We start from the raw sequence: 15,597 nt of genomic DNA, 5'->3' as shown, positions 1-15,597 counted from the left end.
ATTGAGTAAACTGTTCTAAAATAGAGTGGGTGCTTACACAGAGTGGAGTACTGTGTTGCAGAGTATAGAAAAGTTGTATTTTGGAATAGAGGGCTGTACAATGGATTGCACGGAAAGAGTAGAGTATAATAACCAACTTATCTGGGAAGATGTTCAGGTATGGAGGCTTAGATGACAAATTCTGAAGCTCACGGACCCTCAGGGCAGTTACTGCCACTAGGAAGGCTGCATTGGTGGTAAGGAGCCTGAGAGGACAGTTGTGCAGCGGCTCAAAAGGAGTGCACATCAGAATGGTGAGTATTAGGTTAAGGTCCCACTGGGACATGAAGAAGGGTGAAGGTGGGAACATGTGTTGTAGATCTTTAAAAAAAACTATTTACAATAGGGAATTTAAACGGGGATAGTTGATCTGGCAACCACAGAAATGCCAAGATGACAGAAAAATAGCCTTTTAAGGTGCCCAAAGCAGAGTCCTGCTGGGCAAGAGAAAGAAACTGAAGGAGCAGAGAACCATGGGCAGCATTTGCGCAAATCAAATGCCACAGTGCATGGGATGGGAGTAATGGCCCAAATGGCACATGGCTTTTACAGACAGTGCCAGGCTGGTGAATAAGGATAATGTTACTTACCCAGTAAGCATCTGTTCTTGGCATGTAGAGCTGTAGGTGCACATGCTTGCATACTCTTGCCATCTAGTGTTTGGTCCAGATACTTGTAAGTTGTTTTTCTTCGAAGAAGTCTTTACAGTCACAAGGTAGGTGACTCCTTCTTTCGGTGACGGTGCGCATGGGCATCGACTCAATTTGTTCCCACAGAGGGTGAGAATGGAGTTAGTAAAGGTATAATAGAGATGTCCATGCATATGTATGTAAAATAAGAAAACAGGTATAGGTACCTGGGGAGGTGGGTGGGAGTATGTGAATCTACAGCTCTACATGCCAAAAACAGATGCTTACTGGGTAAGTAAAATTATCCGTTCGAGGCATGTGAGCAGTTGATCACATGCTTTGTATAGATTATACAGCAGTAAACTCCCAAAGCGGTGGCTAACCTGTAGCTGCTGCAGTTGTTTGAAAAAGTTTTTTAAGTACTGCCTGGCCTACATTAGCTTGTTGCCTCGCTAACACATCTACACAATAGTGCCTTGTTTATGTGTGCTGTGTATACCATATTGCTGCCTTACAGATGTCAGCTAGGGGAATATTCCCTAACAAAAGCCATAGTAGCCCCTATTTTGCTGGTGGAATTCGGTCTAGAGGGTATTGTTAAGGTTCTTTTCACTTTCACATAACATGCTTGAATACATTTCACAATCCATCTTGCAATACCAGATTTAGAAATGGGATTGCCTTTGTGCGGTGGCGAAAAAGCAACAAAGAGCTGTTTTGTCTTACGAAAATCTTTTGTTCTTTCTACATAATATAGTAGAGCTCTTCTAACATCTAGCGTGTGTAGAGCTCGTTCTGCTATAGAATCAGGTTGAGGAAAGAACACTGGTAACTCAACCGATTGATTGATGTGAAAAGCAGAAACCACTTTAGGAAGAAATTTGGAATTGGTTCGAAGAACCACTTTGTCAAGCTGAAAGAAAGGCTCTTGTATAGCTAGTGCCTGGAATTCACCAGCTCTATTTAAGGAAGTGATTGCAGTAATAAAAGCAACCTTCCATGAGAGAAATTGTGGTTGACACTTGTACATTGGTTCAAAAGGTGGACCCATTAACTTCATAAGGACCATGATCAAGTTCCATACTGGTGCAGGTGGAGCTCTTTTTAATCCTTCCATAAAGGCTTTTATCACTGGTACTCTGAATAAAGATAAATGTTGTCTGTTTTGTGAGTATACAGCTACTGCTGCTAAACGCAATCGAAAGGATGGTTAGGCTAATCCAGGTTGAACTCGCCTGAATCAAAAGGAGGAAAGCCTTGAGAGCAAGATGAACGGCTCTTAGTTCCAACATGTTTATGTGGTACAATTGCTCTTTTGAGGAACATAGGCCTTGCGTCTGGAGAGACCCCATGTGAGCTCCCCATCCTTGCAGGGATGAGTCTGATCAGTCTGAGAAGGAGGAGTTTGACGGAACAGAACTCCTACTTTCAGGTTGTCCTTCATTCACCATGGGATGGATGCTCTGGCTGTGTGTGATAGACAGATTCTGACTACCCTGCGAGATGTCCGCTGATCCCATTTGTCCTCCAGTTCCTGCTGTAGAGGACGCATTCTCAACCTGGCATTGGGAACCAGACAGATTCAGGATGCCATCGACTCTAGCAGGGAGGCGATCTATGCATAGTGTGTGGATCTGCTCCTCTACATGCCAAGAACAGGTGCATACTGGTAAGTAGCATTTTCCGTTCGAGGCATAGGAGCTGCAGATCACACACTATGCATAGATTGTATAGTACTACCCTTCTTTAGCGACGACCACCAGTATCTGTTGCAGTAGTTTAAAATGGTGTTTGAGTACAGCCTGGCCCACACTAGCTTGTTGTTTTGTTTGCACATCTACACAATAGTGCTTTATGAATATGTGTGGTGTAGACCATGTAGCTGCCTTGCAGATGTCATCGAAGGGAATGTTCCCTAAAAATTCCATTGAAGCCCTTATCTTCCGGGTAGAGTGGGCTTTAGGGGGAACTGATAATGTACGTTTTGCTTTGAGATAGCAAATCTGTATGCATTTGACAATCCACCATGCTATCCCAGATTTTGATATGGGGTTGCCTTTATGTGGTGGTGAGAAGGGCACGAAAAGTTGTTTTGCGAATAGGTTTTGTTCTTTCAATGTAATAAAGCAGTGCTCTTTTAACATCTAGAGTGTGAAGAGCTCTTTCTGCGACTATTTGTGAGTGCGAGAAGAATACTGGCAACTCCACAGACTCGTTAAGGTGGAAAGGAGAAATAACCGTAGGGAGGAATTTTGGATTGGCTCTGAGAACCACTTTGTTATGATGGAGTTGTAAAAAAGGTGCTTGAATAGTAAGTGCCTGTAGCTCACTGACTCTTCTAAGGGAAGTAATGGCCACTAGGAAAGCGACTTTCCATGCTAGAAATTGTAGCTTACATTAGTGCAGAGGTTCAAAGGGAGGGTCCATTAGTCCTCTGAGAACTAAGTTTAAATTCCACACAGATTAGGGTGGTACTCTGCGAGGAATTATTCTTTTGAGGCCTTCCATAAATGCTCTGATGGTAGGTACCCTGAATAGCGACAAGTGTTGCCTATTTTGTAAGTAGGCTGCTATGGCAGCGAGGTGTAATCTAATAGATGTATATATTAAGTTACACCTTTGGAGATGCAGTAGATAACCTTTGATGTATTGAATAGACAAATTGAGAGGATTGATGATGTTGTTGTGACAATATACCACAAATCGTTTCCACTTGGCCGCATAGCAGGCTCTTATAGTGGGGCGTCTAGCTTCTCTGATAACGTTCATACAGTCAAGGGGAAGGTTAAGGTAACCGAACTCTAAGTCCTCAGGAGTCAGATCGCTAGGTTGAGCTGTGCTAGGTCCGGGTGTTTGATCTCTCCATGGTTCTCGGTTAAGAGGCATGGGGAGAGGTGTAGTTTTTGGTGCGGTACTATGGATATTTCCAGTAGTGTGGTGTACCACGGTTGGAGCAACTAGAATGCGAGTTAGTAAGTGCTGCAGTAGTTGCGCACCACCAGTGGAATGAGTGGGAGAGGCAGAAAAGCGTACGCAAATCTGCCTGACCAAATCATCTATATTTCATTTCCTTTGGACAATGGGTGTAGAAATCTGGCAGGGAAGCTTGTGCATTTGGCGTTTTCGTGTGTGGCGAAGAGCTCTATCTCTTGGTGCCCCCACATCTGGAAAAATGGTTGAAGAACTTGAGGATGAAGTTCCCACTCAAGAATTTCTTGCGTCTGACGACTTAACAGATCAGATATGTTGTTCTGGACTCCCGGGAGATGTTGGGCTATGAGAAAAATGTTTTGAGGAATAGCTCATCTCCATATGCATTGCGCTAGTTGAGAGAGCTGTAGGGAGTGTGTCCCGCCTTGTTTCTGTATATAGTACATGGCTTTCATGTTGTCACTGCAGACTAGGACAGCTTTGCCTGATATTTGTTTCTGGACTGCCTTTGGGGATAGGAAGATGGCTAGTAACTCCAGGTAATTGATGTGGAGTAACCGTTGTTGAAGCGTCCACCTGCCCTGCATGGTGTGATGTAATAGATGAGCTCCCCAGCCGGAGAGCAATGCGTCCGCTGTTAGCACAATCTGTGGAACTGGCTCAATGAACGGTCACCCTTTGGAAAGGATTTTGGTGTTTTACCACTGCAGAGAGCGATGCGTGCGACAGTCTACCAACACCAGATCTGTTAACTGACCTTGAGCCTGGTTCCACTGACATGCTAGACATTCCTGCAGGGGACGCATCTGGAGTCTTGTGTGAGGTACTATGAATATGCAAGAGGCCATCATCCCTATTAACTGCATGAACACTCAAGCTGGAAGAGAGCTGCGGCAGAAATTTTGACATGAGGCTTTGTATGCTTGGTATCCTAGCTGGGCTGGGATATGATGTGTTTATTGTGGAACTGAGGTACTGCTGTATGTGGGACGGTTGTAGGTGAGACTTTGCGAGGTTTATTGTAAACCGTAAGTCGTGGAATAGTTGGATTGTGGCATGAGTGTGATGTACACACTGATGGTATGTCTTGGCTTTTATGAGCCAGTCATCTAAGTATGGGAAGACGTGGATGTGCGGTCTTCTTAGGTGAGCCGCAACTACCGCCAGACACTTGGTGAATACTCTGGGTGCAGTGGTGACTCTAAATGCAAGAACTTTGAATTGGTAGTGGTGACAGTCCACTACAAATCTGAGATATTTCATGTGAGAGGTGTGAATGGGAATATGAAAGTAGGCGTCCTTGAGCTCTAGAGTGGCAAGGAAATCGCCTTGTGCGAGAAGAGGAAGGTCCTGTTGAATCAGGACCATATGAAAATGGTCTAACTGTATGTACAGGTTTAGGGGTCTGAGGTCTAGGATAGGTCTGAGAGAGCCATCCTTCTTGGGGATGAGGAAGTACAGGGAGTAAACTCCTGTGTTTTGCTGAGGCAGGGGGACTGGTTCTATTGCATGTTTTTGTAGGAGTGAGATTACCTCCTGCCTTATCAGCGATAAAGGTTCTGGTGACGTTTGGCACTGTCTGGGTGGTATATTTATGGGGAAGAAGTGAGTTCTAGACAGTAACCTGATTGAACGATTTGTCTCACCCACCTGTCTGTGGTGATGTTGTTCCAGACAGGTAGGAACTGTAGCAATCTTACCCCGACTGGAGTGGAATGGTCCGGGGGGAGCGGAGAGAAGTCATTGGGTAGGTGTGGAGGCAGAGCGGGTATTGTTGGTCTTGCCTCTACCTTTGTTATTATTGCCTCTGTGGCCTCCTCTTTGATAACCTCTGGTGAATGTGCTCTGGGTGGGAGTCTTATAGGACCTGGAGGGATTGTCAGAGGAGTAGCCTCTGCAGGTGCCCTTGTAGGAGGAGCAACGAAGGGAACGTCTGGGAACTTGCGATTGCAAGGCTCCCATTGATTTAGCTGTGTCAGTGTCTTTTTTCATCTTATCAAGAGATGAATCCACGGCAGACCCAAATAGATGCTGCTGATCAAATGGCTGGTTAAGAATGGAAGTTTGTACTTCAGGTTTAAAGTCTGAGATGCGTAGCCATGCATGCCTACGCAGAATGACACTTGTGTTGATGGCTCGAGAGGCGGTGTCTGCCACATTTAGAGCGCAACGAATGGAGGCGTTTGTGATGATTTTACCCTCCTGTATGAGGTCGTTGGCCTTAGTTTTGTATTTATCAGGAAGGAGTTGCAGTAAGGTCTCTAGCTCCTCATAGTGTGCCCTATCGTATCTGGCGAACAAAGCTTGAGTGCTGGCAATGCGCCATATATTAGCTGCTTGTGACACTATATGTTTACCAGAGGCGTCCAAGATTTTTGACTCCTTGTCGGGAGGTGGAGCATCCCCCTGACGTTTGCGAGTTAGCCCTCTTTCTGGCGTTGGAGACCACTAAGGAATCTAACGGTATTTGGCCCTTAATGTACATGGGGTCAGCTGGGGTCGCTTTGTATTTCTTCTCTATCCTGGGGTTAATAACCCTAGCCCTAACAGGATCTTTGAACACCTCGGGTGCATGTTTGATTCCCCCTTTTAACATAGGGAGAACAGAGGTGGACTTTTGTGAAGTATCAAAAGTGTCCATTAAGAAATCGTCTTCCACAAGGTCTGTATGCAAGTCAACCCCGTGGTATTGTGCAGCTCTGAGCGAGCTGGGTGAAACCTATGGTATCCTCTGTAGAGGAAGATCTAGAGGAGTAGATGTCGTCTTGTGGTACGTTAGGGACATCTGGTGTATTGTAAGCATCCCAGGGGTCTTGGGTATAAGGCGGACTAAGAACCCCTAGTAGTTCATTGTCTGCACCCTCCCCCGTGTCAGAGGTGTCATCATCGTCCACTTGTGTAGGAGATGGTGTAGGAGAGTGGTGTGGTAGGTGGTGGAGAAGGGAGTCTGAGAGGAGATATTTCAATGTCTCGCTTCTTAGGTGGACATGGAGCTGGCACAGGCGTGTCCATTGGTCTCTTCTTGGAACTGAGAGTCAATTGACCTGTTTTGGGTCTTTTAGAATAGTTTTTTGGGTGGGATCCGGTTTAAAAAGCTCTTCTGGTGGAGGCTGGTCTTTCGGCGCCTATTTTTTCGGTTTCGAGGGCTTGCGTGGCACCGAATCTGGAGTGGATTTGTGCTCTTTTGGCTTCGGAGCGTGAGATTTTTTAGTCTCTGCAGAAGTCTGCAGAACCGGTTGCTTTTTCGGTTCTGATTTTTTTTTGGCTACGAAGGTTGAGAATCTGAACTCTTCGGTAGTATCTTTTTGCTTGGTTCCGACAGCTTTTTCGGAACCGAGGGGTCGCTGCTAATAGGCTTTGGTGCAGAGAGCTTAGATGTGGAGGCAGTAGTCAGCATGGAGGTGGAGGAAGGTTTCTTTTTCGGCGCCGGGGTTGGAGTTTTGAAACAGACGGCAGGCTGACTAGATCCAGAGTGGCCTGAAGGCTTAGTTGTGGACTTCTTTGCCGGGCCGGAAGGCGGGGCGTGAGAAGTATTGTCTCGGTGTGCATCTGGGCCTGAAGGTGTTACCGAAATCTTTTTCAGTAGGTGGGGGTCAGGGTCGACATTACTACTTACGACCCACTGCCCAGGAGTGATGTCTTCGACGGAGTCATAGGCTTCGGAGGCGCTGAAGAGGCCTTCTTCGACCCGCTCCTGCTCTGGTACTTAGATGCCCTCCTGGAAGATGTCATCGGGAATGGATGTCGATGAGCGAGCCATTGTTCTTAGATGATCCCAAATGGTTTTCTTGGAGCGGAAAGAGGCGCAAGCTGGACAGTCTCTGGACACGTGCTCCGGTGAAAGGCAGATGTTACACACCTCATGAAGATCTGTGTGAACTTCGAGACCCACATTGAGGACACTTCTTAAAAGGAGTCCTTTCCATGAGCCAGATCTAATGGCCTAGGTAGGCCCGAAGGCCTTCGTCGACGACCGGAATTGAGAACTTCGAATTGAAGAGATGCGCAATGACTAGGGATCGTGATCAAAACAATACCGGAAAAAGGGTGAGGATTGCGCGTCGAAAGTAAGACCAGTAACGGCAACGAACCGATAAACACATCCGAGCTCTATGGCAGAAAAAAACTATCTAAAGATGGAGCTGATGCCCATGCGCACTATGATCCAAAGGAGGAGTCCCCATCTCGTGACTTCCAAAGACTTTTCCAAGACAAAAACAAGTACAAACATCCGGGCCAAACACCAGATGGCGATCTATGCATAGTGTGTGATCTGCAGTGCATATGCCTTTAACAAGAGAGCTGTGAATCCAGAGTCCTGACAGGAGCCGGAAAGAACAACTGACTTAACGGTCACACCTGAGGCATGATGGGAAGCTATGGGTTATTTCTGCCTTAAAGGCACAGTGCCAGTTCTGTTGAAAAATGCTTAATTTTCTAGGTTATTGGTTTACAATGCAGCCTGAAGGCAGTATGATATCCGGAGAGAAGGCCAGCTGAATTGGTGATATTCCCGTGGTTTGCGTGCCCGGTTGATACTCTTGTCTGTTGCATCAATTTGTATAATTTTTTTCACCCACAGAGTACTTCTGCAATAGGAGATGGACCTCTTTCATACAAGATTCACAGAAATAGCAAGACTTCAGGTAAATGACAGATAGTGGGGTTGTTTGACCACAAAGGAAAAAGTTTTTTCACAACATTCAGTGCAGAGCTACTACCTTTAGCTATTCTGGTAGATAATTTAGGATATTTTTCACACCATCAAAGTTAAACAGAAAAGGAGAGGGAGTGCGAAGTGAGCTTATACGCTGCAGTAAATGGCTGATTATGTACTGCTTCCTTTGGCTGCATCATTTATTAGGTTCACAAAACTTAGTAAGTTTTGCAAAACTCTTTTCTATTTGCAACCTTAAGAGTTTTATCATCAGCCTTGATCTACTGGAGCTCATTATCAGTTTCAACAAGCAAGCTGTTTCTGGAGAAGCGGATGTAGGTTTGTTCCATTTTGCAAAATGTCCCTTTCAACTTTGCTCATTTGATGTAGCAAATCTTCTCATTCAAATCCTATGACAACAACCATGTGTTTCCAAGCCAGAAACTATTTATGGCAACACTATTCACCAATTGCACACAATCCACCTCTTGTGAAAAATGTCATTAAATCCTGCAGCTTGTACTTTGGAATCTCTTCTACACACCACACTCCCAAGAGGCTCTCTCATAATGGCCAATCAAAACAGATGTGGCAAGGTTCCATGAAAGGTTCAGAATGTGTTTTGCCTGACTGCATGTAATATATTGCGGACTTCTTCCGGTAATGCAAAGTCAGCGGTGGAGGAAGAGTGGCAATGATCAAATCAATATAGGGTTGTGAGGGTAAGGAGTGACGAATAATTCCCCTAGCTATTCATATAGGCCAGGAAAACCTAGATTAGAACATTACACATAACTGAAGAGTAGTTTGGTAGATCTTGTTTTAAAAATAGCCCATTCAGGTTTAAACATGCAGCAAATCAAAACTAATTGCCCGAGGATAACTTTATGGACTTATTTTTTAATGGAGAACAACAATTAAATGAGTTGCAGAGCCAGTAAGCAGCAGCTCCATCCAAATAAAATTGGACATGACATTTTTACGAGGGCTGAAGCTCCTCATTTTATTTGATTTACCATCCTAAAGCTGCTGTCAGGAAAGAGGTTTGGTCCATTAGGACTTAAATGAAAATTGCCACAAAGGAGAAGGTTTACAAGAAAGTATTTTCTCTTTTCATCCGAGCGATTTATTAATAGTCTCGCACATTTTATCAGAGCAAAGTCATTTATCTCTATAAACTGGAAGAAAAAGCCATGGGATGGCGAGTATAAAAGCGTATACCAGAGGGTCCTGAAAGAGCCTCCAGCCATAAACTTATGTAGAGATTTTCATGCTGGAGCTCCTTAAATGACTGCAATTTGGAATAATCTTATAAAGCAAGTCCAATGATTAATGCGGTGACAATAATTCAGACGGGAATAATTCCCCGCCGAGTGGCCATGATGGCTAGCTCTCACCCCCTCCGCTATGAATTATTGAATATGGTAAAGGACAAGGAGGACAAAATATGACAGATCCACCAAAGGGATACTCTAAGTAATCGGCAAAGTAAAGAATAAGAGTGAAGGAACAAAAGTGGAAGTCCTAAAGTTCTCCGCTGCATTTCCTTATACATTTCATGCGCAAATGAGGACAAAAAAAGAAAAAAAAAAAAAAATAATAATCTTATAAAGCTGTGGGTGCCATTCTACAGCTTGTGGGGCTGTTGGTTAACAAGGTAGAGGATCACTAGCTTTCAGACAACCTACACAAACAGCAATTTATCCGAAAACGATTTTTTAGATGAGGCTAAAACTGTCCATGTGGGGCTATGATAGAATAATTCTTGCTCCAATTGTCTGATATTCCTAGTATTACGAAGAACTCGCCTACTATCCAGACCGTGTAATCATCTATCTTCTGGAACCTAAATCTTTAATTTTTTAGTTATTAAATATAAAAGACAGCCTGGTTTACATAAAAAAATGATTTATAAAGCACACAAAACACATACATTAAAACGCTGTTACTGAATAAGGCATCGGAGGTAAAGGGGATCAGCCCTTGCAGTATAGTTGCAGAAATTGGCAGAATATCAGCGGGAAATGTAATTATGAAAATAACCTAATATTTTCTGGGATAGTTTTCCACAACCTGGCAGCTATCATTGAGAAAGCTTGTCCCTCTTAGCCCCCCCCCATCTAACTTTGCGGAACCTGGGAACAATCACCTTTCTCCGTCCTGCCGACCTCAGAAGTCTGCTAGGAAAATACCAGTTAAAATCAAACCTGAGATAACTTGAGCCCTGCTCATGGAGAGCCTTACGTACCAGACAGAGGGCTTTAACCCCTTCCATGCGGGGCTAATTCCCCCGTGGCGCCACAGTGCTCATGACGAGCTCAGCTTGTCATGACTCCGCCCACTCAATGGAACGCCCCGCACAGGAGGGGAATTAGCCCCGCGTGGGCCTTCCGTGGCGGTTATGACGAGTTCAGCTTGTCATGAACACAGCTCCACCATGCCTCATGACTAGCTCGAATGGGTTAAAAGGTCACCTGCTTCATCACTGGAAGCCAATGAAGAGTCCTCAAGCCCTCCCTTACAGAGATGTGTTTAGGCATACCCAGGACCAACCAAGTAGCTGCATTTTGGAAGAGCTGAAGCTTATTTAACGAATACTGGTTGGCATTTAAAAACAGGGCATTACAGCAGTCAAGGCGAGATGTAATAAGCGCAATGACCACTGACACCTTTAACTTCCCAGGAAGAAAGGGAAGAATTTTCTTTAAGGTCTTAATGATTCAAGAGCAAGAACTCACCATTCTATTGACCTGGGCGTCGAATGTTAACGTATTGACAAAGCTTACCCCCAGATTTTTTGAAGCAGCCACCGGAACAGGTAGCAGGCCGCACTTTTCTGGCCACCAACATTCAGTCCAGATGGAATTCCCTGCGCCAAAGACCACAATCTCGGTCTTCTCCCCATCATTTTAAGCAAGTTCTACCTCATCCAAATACTGACTTCGGCCAATGCCGGATCTAAACGTGTATGCCACCCCTTCCCAATCATCTGAGACTTAAAGAATGATGTGGGTGTCATCAGCGTAGGAAGTCACGTGGAAACTGAAGGAGCGCATCAGTTTCGACAGAAATCCAAGACTACAGGATGAAAGTCTTGATTTTGCCTTTTATATTTTTGTTGAAAGAACGGCAAACCTTGAACTCTTCCTATGAATGTAAAGCCTGTATTTAACCATCTCTGCATTGCGGCTTAATAGATACCAGGAAAGCTGTTTTTTCAGGAAAGATACTGTAAACAAGACATACAGAAAGGGGGGTGGTCATAGAAGACTTATTAGTACTGCTAAAACTATATTAAGCTACCATGGAGGAGAGAATTTTTTGATTGTTAGAAAATACTTTTTATTCGCTCTGCAGGAAATCTTACATTTCTAATAAGGAGAGAAGGGGGACTCACTAAGACCTCTTTCTTTAGGCCAGAACCAGTTCAAGTGCAGACGACATTTGGCAGAAGTGCCCCTTACAGCATCTTCTGAGGCGCTAACTGCAACAAGAAGTTCATATATTCCTTGCCACCACTAACACTCGAAAGCTTTGCCTGGTTTGTTTAGCTTCACAAAGCTAGTACTCATCCACTTATTTATGGTCAGCGAACAACCACGAAAGTGCGAAGGCAATGACCCAATGTTTTGGTCTAACTTGACAAAAATCTTCATGATGGTTGTAGGAGGAAAATCAGTATAGTGGGAGAAAAAGCAAAACAATCAGCTCCCTTCCCCCTTTGCCCCCAAATCAAATGGTTGATGCAAGGAACGAAATAAGAATTTACTTTCCTGTACACTGAACTCTTGAGTGCAACAGGAACAATTTTGTCTGAGGTTTCTGGTGGTTAAGTAACGTCATACATACCATAGAACAGAGGCACCTAGTTAGTTTAAGATAACAGCCACTCAGGACCCTAGAGAGCCAGGAAGTAAGTTAAGCAATGCATCAAAATACTGTTGCCAACAGCATCTAGGCAAAGCATACAAAACCCTGTGAGCATAGATTTCATGGATGAGAACATCAACGCTCTTTAAAAATAAACCTCTGCAGCCTTTACTAGGGAGTATAGTAACGTTAATCAGCAAGTAAAGAAATTACATGTAAACAGAAGTGGATAAAAAGCCTGTGCTTGGAACATCCCTTAGACCATACAGTGCATCTGTACTTCAAGGTGAAAGAAGAGACACTGATGTACGAGAATGTGCGGGTTTAGGGTACTTTTTGGGCACTGCATGAGTAAAAAACCCTTTTTAGCTAAAGCACACATTCTTGTTCCATCACAAAACCATCAGGTATGAATGAAGACGATCTGGGGGGCAAGGGTAGGTCAATGAGCTAATAATATTACTGTAGATCAGGGCAGGCAGAACTAGCCCTATGTATTTAAGCAACTGAAACTTGCCAGAGTAGCAAATGGGCCAACTAAAGAGATTTACTTTACCTAGTAGTACAAAGTGTGCAAATATCAGAGCCCCCTTCAATTGAAACACATTTGTTTCACACACATTGAAAAGATGAGGCTTTTAACTACCCTAAGACCCTCAGTCTAACAAAGCTCCCACTAGAGCATAAAAAACCTCACACCTTTGGCACATGAAAACAGGGCCCAAACCTTAGCAGAGGAGTGCACCTATTTATTATGTGCTTCCTAGCTTAAGTTACAATTTATGATGCTTACCTTCCCAATCCAAGTCCCCAGGAGGCTAACACAGACTTTCCCGTTGTCATAAAGGTTGGGATTCAAACGCCCGCTACACTGGGAGAGGTAACGGAACAGAGGTGGAACAGCTGGGTAGATGTTAGGCAACTGGATGTCAAACAGAAAGAGGCAGTCCTCGTAAGGGGTGCGGGTAGGCCCTTTGATAAGAGCAGAAAGGAGATCCTGCAAGGAGAAAAACAAGCTTTAAAACTGTGTTCCCCCTTGTAGCACAATGCATAAGCTTCAAACAACAGTTGCCGCCATCACCATTACACACTCCTTGCAGTACTGCCCTTATACATCAAAACCTGAACTCAACTACTCCAATTTGTAACACAGCTTTCTAAACTGTTAAACTGCAGACACATGAAAACAGCATATGCCCCTTAAAAAAATTAATTGTGTGGCGAGAGAGGCTCACCATTCGGTCTTCAAAGGTTTTCACCATAATACCATCGGGCAAAGAGGTCGCCAGCAGAGCCATCTCTTTTCGCACAGTGCTGAAGAATTTCTTTGCTTCTGGTGGCTGAAACTCCATTTTCTTAAAGGCATGGGTATCTAAACAAAGTGACAGCACTCTGGTAAAAAACATAATCCACTTCTCCACTATTGGCACAAGGAGGAAGAAGGAAAATTAAAGTATACAAATTCACATAGCAAGGGAAAAGAGAACATACTAAGGAGAAGCACACCTGGGTGCTAAACAAAGTGTGTGGTGGTAAAAAGGACAACACATTTGGGGTATGTTTAGAAAACAAACCAAAACACAGCCTAGCGGAAATATTGCATAGCCCACATTAAGTATTCAATCCATCAGGGACAAACATTTTGAAAACATTTTCACATAACATTCATGGCATAGTTCCCAAAATGAGGAGCAAAGAATCAAATCACTCCCAATGAGACCGCAGTAATAATTACAGGCTATAAGCCAGAATGCACAAATAATAATAATAATACAGTATCTTGTAAAGCGCGAAAAGTTACCTATCGAGGAGGTGTCCCGGCGCTAAAAAAGTACTGCAGCAGGGCAAGATGCATGGTGAATTGCTTAGGTTTCCTGTGAAAAAATGCAGGTCTTTAGAAGCTTTTTAAAACTAGCTTCTGTCGTGGCAGATTGGATGGCAAAGGGAAGGGTGTTCCAGAGTTTCGCCGTGCCAGCGGAGAAAGACCTGCCCCCAAGTCTAGCTTTCCTAACTCGTGGAACAGCTAGCTGAAGCAGGGAGTTAGAACATAGGTGTCTCTCTTGATGGTAGCGGGGGAGTCTGAGTTTTAGATAGTTAGGGCAGGTCCCTTTTAGTGCTCTGAACGCCAGGGTGAGAGCTTTGAATTTAATTCTGCTCGCCACTGGGAGCCAATGCAGTTTGTGCAGATGCGGAGAGACACAATGTCTGAAAGGAATGTGCTTTATCAGTCTCGCAGCCGCATTCTGTACGATCTGCAGGCGTTGCACCAGATATTTTGGCAGACCAAGGTAAAGGCCATTCGAGTCGTCCAGTCTGGATGGGACTGTCGCATGGACGACCATGTTTCGACACTCAACTGGTAGAAAGGACAGAAATTTCCGGAGGTTTCTAAGTTTATGGAGGCATCCCGTGGTGACCTGTTGAATGTGAGAGGAGAAAGAGAGATTCTCGTCCCATCTTACGCCCAGATTTTTTGCACTGGTTCCAGGGGTTGGTGCACGTCTCAACACACAGCTTATTACACCCAGACAAACATGCATATTATCTTCAAAGGTTAGACAAATATCCCCTGCATGCAGCTGAAATGAGGGACTGCACCCAGCTGCAGGGCGAATGTCCGGAGAGTTTATGGGACCTCTTTCCCCCACTCTAGAGGGCTCTCCTCAGGGAGCGTGGACTGTGGGTAACCTTTTTGTGGTGAGTCGAGGGACTCTTTAGACTCTGCACCTGCGACCATAATATGGTACAGGGTAGAGGAAAAGTGTTTACTTCATTTACATGGGGCCACACCACATGCTAATGAGAAACGCTCTCTTAAGATGGTGTAGTCACTGTATGTGTGCTGAGGCAATGTGCATTGAAGAAGGGGCTGTGCTAGTGACTGCGGTCTCTACCTTAATAAAACAGTGGTCTGGAGGGTGCATAAAACTGGCACACATCCGTGTTACGCCCTCTGGGCACTGAAGGTAACATACACCGTTGAAATTCTGCATGAAAGCAAATCATTGGGAGAGGATGTCTGCAGTACATAAAACACCTATTTCCTTAAAACAAACCAGGAATTGCTGGTCTCCAGAGATTAGCCTATGTGTTTTTTTCTTTTTCCATAGCCAGATATAAAAAATCGCATGTATCCTAATAACCAATAGCATTCATTTAAAGTTTTCAACAATAGAGACAAGAAAGGCAATTGGGTACCTCTGAAGGGAACACTCAGAAGCACGCCCCCAACCACAGCATTTATATCATGCCCCTAATCATGAACATTAAGCCTTCCTGCCGGACACAGTACAAAAATTAATAAACAGATGGAGATAATGTAAACCAAGCCATGAATGGTACCGAAGACAAGACAATGGTTTTAGAGACTTAAGAGTCATATGAGGGGTAGGGAAACTGGTAAGACTAGATGTAGGGATGACTGATGGATGGAACCCTAGACTACTGCTTAAAATTGGCTACTCCCACTAC

General features: G+C 44.3%; 1 protein-coding gene across 1 annotated transcript in view; it reads right to left on the bottom strand.

Moving 5' to 3' along the window:
* UBE2O (ubiquitin conjugating enzyme E2 O) overlaps positions 1 to 15,597 on the bottom strand; it is a 620,140-nt gene that overhangs the window by 22,365 nt on the left and 582,178 nt on the right. Inside the window, exons 15-16 of the mRNA XM_086930688.1 lie at positions 13,362 to 13,498; positions 12,920 to 13,123 (exon numbers count right to left, since the gene is read on the bottom strand). Coding sequence (XP_086786814.1) covers positions 12,920 to 13,123; positions 13,362 to 13,498 — 341 coding nt within the window. The remainder of the gene's footprint in view (positions 1 to 12,919; positions 13,124 to 13,361; positions 13,499 to 15,597) is intronic.

The sequence above is a fragment of the Lissotriton vulgaris genome, chromosome 7 (assembly GCF_964263255.1).
Source record: "Lissotriton vulgaris chromosome 7, aLisVul1.2, whole genome shotgun sequence".
NCBI classification, from domain to species: domain Eukaryota; kingdom Metazoa; phylum Chordata; class Amphibia; order Caudata; family Salamandridae; genus Lissotriton; species Lissotriton vulgaris.
Note: the sequence above shows the minus strand (reverse complement) of the source record. Positions and strands in the feature narration are given on the sequence as shown.